Source organism: Otolemur garnettii, unplaced genomic scaffold, assembly GCF_000181295.1.
Source record: "Otolemur garnettii isolate 467f Iridium unplaced genomic scaffold, OtoGar3 scaffold00003, whole genome shotgun sequence".
NCBI classification, from domain to species: Eukaryota; Metazoa; Chordata; class Mammalia; order Primates; family Galagidae; genus Otolemur; species Otolemur garnettii.
Window position 1 is genome coordinate 30118689 of NW_003852398.1, and position 4106 is coordinate 30122794.

General features: G+C 35.8%; 1 protein-coding gene across 1 annotated transcript in view; it reads left to right on the top strand.

The window, feature by feature from the left end:
* Positions 1 to 4106, top strand: part of LARS (leucyl-tRNA synthetase) — a 53530-nt gene that overhangs the window by 25747 nt on the left and 23677 nt on the right. Inside the window, exons 16-17 of the mRNA XM_023515622.1 lie at positions 904 to 961; positions 3548 to 3611. Of these exons, the coding sequence (XP_023371390.1) occupies positions 904 to 961; positions 3548 to 3611 (122 nt within the window). The remainder of the gene's footprint in view (positions 1 to 903; positions 962 to 3547; positions 3612 to 4106) is intronic.

Genomic DNA, 4106 nt, shown 5'->3' on the forward strand with positions numbered 1-4106 from the left:
TTTTTTTTTTTTTGTTGTTGTTGTTGTTGTTTAAAATGTATTTTTAGAGAAATTGGTTATCTCAGAAGTATCCTTTAGTAATAAGCTGAGTCTTCATCCCTTTGTGCCAAGTTTTTTATATTTTTTAGGTTTTTAAAAATTATAGATAAGTAATAACATCAAGTGCTTATGCTAGGCACTGTTGTACACTTTTAGTAACTCCTTTATCTTTTACTACACCTTTTCAAGGAAGGTCTGTCATATCCATGTTTTACAGATAAGAAACTTACTGAGGCATACAGAAGTCAAATGACTCTCTCAAAGCTACCCAGCTAATAAAGGGAAGAACCAGATTGTAACCCAGAGAGACTAGCTCCAGAGCTCTTGCTCTTAGCCACTGTGCCCCGCATGATCTCACTGCTAGAATGAAAAAATGACATGTACATAGTTAAATTCAAAGACTATATAAAGGGAAAAAGTTAAAAGTGAACTTTAATCCATGTCCATACACCACTTCCTTTCCCAAAGCTCATCACTGCTCTTGATTTCTTGTAATTTTGTGGGCTAGCATCAAAGACCTATATTTATTTTTAAATTTATACGAAGATACCACATTTTTCACACTGTTCTCTTGCTTTTTCCACATAATAACATGTTGTTTTTCTATCCATACATAAAGCCTCACTTATATGGGACTGGTGATATCCACTTTATATCATTGGATATCTGTGTCATAGTTTATATAACCAGGCCTTTGGCTTGTTTTCTTTTTTTTTGCTTGTTAGAAACAGGACCATAGTAAATATTTTTTATACATTTGTCTTAGCAAATTTCTATAAATCTGTTAGCATTTACCTTAAATTGTTAAGCCTAAACTATAACCTTTAATTTTTATTTTCTGTCTTTAAACATTTACCTATAAAGTGAGAAGTGGCCTGTGACTGTGAGAGCAAATGGACATCTCCTCCTTAACTCAGAGAAGGTAAGGCTCATTGCCTCTTTTTTTTTTTTCTTTCTTTGAGATAGAGTCTTACTTTGTTGCCCTTGGTAGAGTGCTATGGCATCATAGCTCACAGCATATATTTCAGGTTTACAGCAAACCATCAGTGCACCTGAAATACTGCTTCAGCTCAAGTAATTCTTTTGCCTCGGTTTCCCACATAGCTGAGACTACAGGTGTCTGCTACACCGGCTATTTTTAGAGACAAGGTCTTGCTTTGGCTTAGGCTGGTCTCTTAGGCTGGTTGGACTTGTGTGCTCAAGTAGTTCCCCTGTCTCAGTCTCCCAGAGTGCTACAATTACAGGCGTGAGCCACCAGGCCTGGCCCCTCATTGCCTCTTGAAAGTTTGAAATTCTTTAGAAGGCTTTTCAGATTTGGGAAGTTGCCTTTTTAAAAAAGTGTATTAATATAAGATATAGAGAATATGGATTAGAGTTGAAAACCTATCTAAAATGTCTAGAACTAATAGCTAAACTAAGTTTTTAATCTTTAAAATTGAGTAAGTAGAGTAGATAGTATTAATTGAGGGAAGAGATAGGAAAAAGTTACCTATTAATATTTATTTATTTTGCCACTTTAATATTTATTTAATATTTAAATATTAAAGTGGCAAAAGAGATATGAAGTAGTAAGAGACGAAAAGAGAGACAGAAATAGAAATAGTAAGGATCTTAGTATTATGACCTCAGAAAATCTTTCTTATTAAGTTGAGAAAATGGTTTGGTATTGTTTATTTTATACTTTGGCTGTGAAATTAGTAGAGTAATGGAATTTTGGAGTCTGTAGAACTTTTACATATTTTAGATATGTAAATGCTTCTTCTCAGACAGTAGTCTATTCTATACTACCACCACCACCACTAGTGTTACTATTAATAATATGTATGAATTTTTTTATATGCTGCATAGGACTTTTATCTCATCAATCAGTATCTTTAACAGAAGGCTGTGCAAGCTTGATAGAGCTTGTCTGTATGACACCTTTATGCAAATTAGAGAGGGCATCCCCTCTTCAACTTAAAAATAAAGCTACAGTGTTTATTTCTCATTGATAAGATTTGTAACAAATTGGATTTGTTGCAACCAAGGAATTTTGCTGCAGCCAGTGGAATAGCTGTGCCAGGTTATTAGTTATTCTAAGTATCTGTATCATAATGGAAATGGTTACAGATTTAGACAGATGGCAGATACAATGAACTGGAGTATGTAACATCAGATTTGGCCTAATATTGTGCCCTAATATTGAGAGTTAATTAAAAGTTCTTTTAAGGCTCTTGTAGTTCAATCATTAGGACGCCCGTCACATATACCAGGGCTAGCGGATTCGAACCGGCTCGGCCCTGCTAAGCAACAATGACAACTACAACAACAGAAAAAAATAGCCAGGAGTTGTGGTGGGTGCCTGTAGTCCCAGCTACTTGGGAGGCTGAGGCAAGAGAATTGCTTAAGCCCAAGAGTTAGAGGTTGCTGTGAGCTGTGACGCCCCAGCACTCTACTGAGGGCGACAAAGTGAGACACTGACTCAAAAAAAAAAAAAGTTCATTTAAGATAATCTTTACATTAGACTGAAAAACAGCTTTTTACAAGTATAGACTATTTTGTGATATCAGTAAGGACTTTTAATTATTGAGCTCATTTCTTTGTATGTCAAAAGGGAACAATATATATTCATTCTGTTAGAACATGATGTTTAGGCTTGGTGCCTGTAGCACAACGGTTGCGGCGCCACCCATATATACCAAGGGTGGCAGGTTTGAACCCAGCTTGCTAAACAACAATGACACCTGTAACAAAAAATAGCCAAGAGTTGTGGCAGGCACCTGTAGTCCCAGCTACTTGGGAGGCTGAGGCAAGAGAATCACTTAAGCCCAAGAGTTTGAGGTTGCTGTGAGCTGTGACGCCATGGCACTCTACCAAGGGTGACATAGTGAGACTCTGTCACAAAAAAAAAAAAAAAAGAACATCACATTTATTTGTTCTCTGTCTCAACATTATCTTATGCTAATTTTATTAGAATAGGATGCTTATTGCCATGTAGAAGAAAAATTGATATAATCCTCACTTCTTTTTACTATGTACAAATTTATGCTAATGACAAACATTTTAAAGTAATAAAGATTCCTAGGCTGTTAGTGTGGCCTTAATAATAAGAAAGTTCCTAAAATACTAATTCCAACCTTGTGAGCTGGCCATTTCTCAATGACTAATTGCTATAAATCTCTACCTTATGTAACCAGCAGGAGTGTTCCAGGATTGTAGTGGAATCATTCCACATGTCTAACCTGATTCCCAGGGGGCAGTATAAAAATCACAGTGGATTGGATCACAGACTGGAGACCCTGTCCTAGCTCTGTCACTATAGCTGAGTGGTCCAAACAAGTCACTTTATTGACTTAACTTTATTCAGTTTTTGCCTTTCTAAAATTAAAGTATATTTTCCTTTCCATATTTCTAATTCCTTTTTGTTTTTATGTGATCATGGCCAGCCCGATTAATTTGATACAGCTGATTTGGTCTATTTACTTATATATATTCTTAATAATGCTTATTCATTAACTTTCTGTTTCAGATGTCAAAATCCACAGGCAACTTCCTCACGTTGACTCAAGCTATTGACAAATTTTCAGCTGATGGTGAGTATACTTTTTTGTTATTGCTGTTGCATAGGGTCCCTTCTCAGATTACAGAAGGTAAGTTAAAATTATTTTAATTTTGTTTTCTCTTTTTCTTTTAACAAAATGTTAAAATATTTGTATTTTCTTTGTGGACAAGTAATGTAATATTTGAAATACAAGAATTACTGATATGGGCGGCTTCTGTGGCTCAAACGAGTAGGGTGCTGGCCCCATATGCCGGAGGTGGCAGGTTCAAACTCAGCCCTGGCCAAAAACTGCAAAAAAAAAGAACTGCTGATATGATATATTCAAGAATAAATTTGAGCTAAAGTTACTTAAAGTCTTCTTTTTTTTTTCTTAGAAACAGAGTCTCACTTTGTCACCTGCCACAATGCCTGACTATTTTTTTTGTTGTTGTTGCAGTTTGGTCAGGCTGGGTTCAAACCTGCTACCCTTGGTATATGGGATTGGTGCCCTACTCACTGAGCCACAGGCACTGCTATCTTTTTTTTT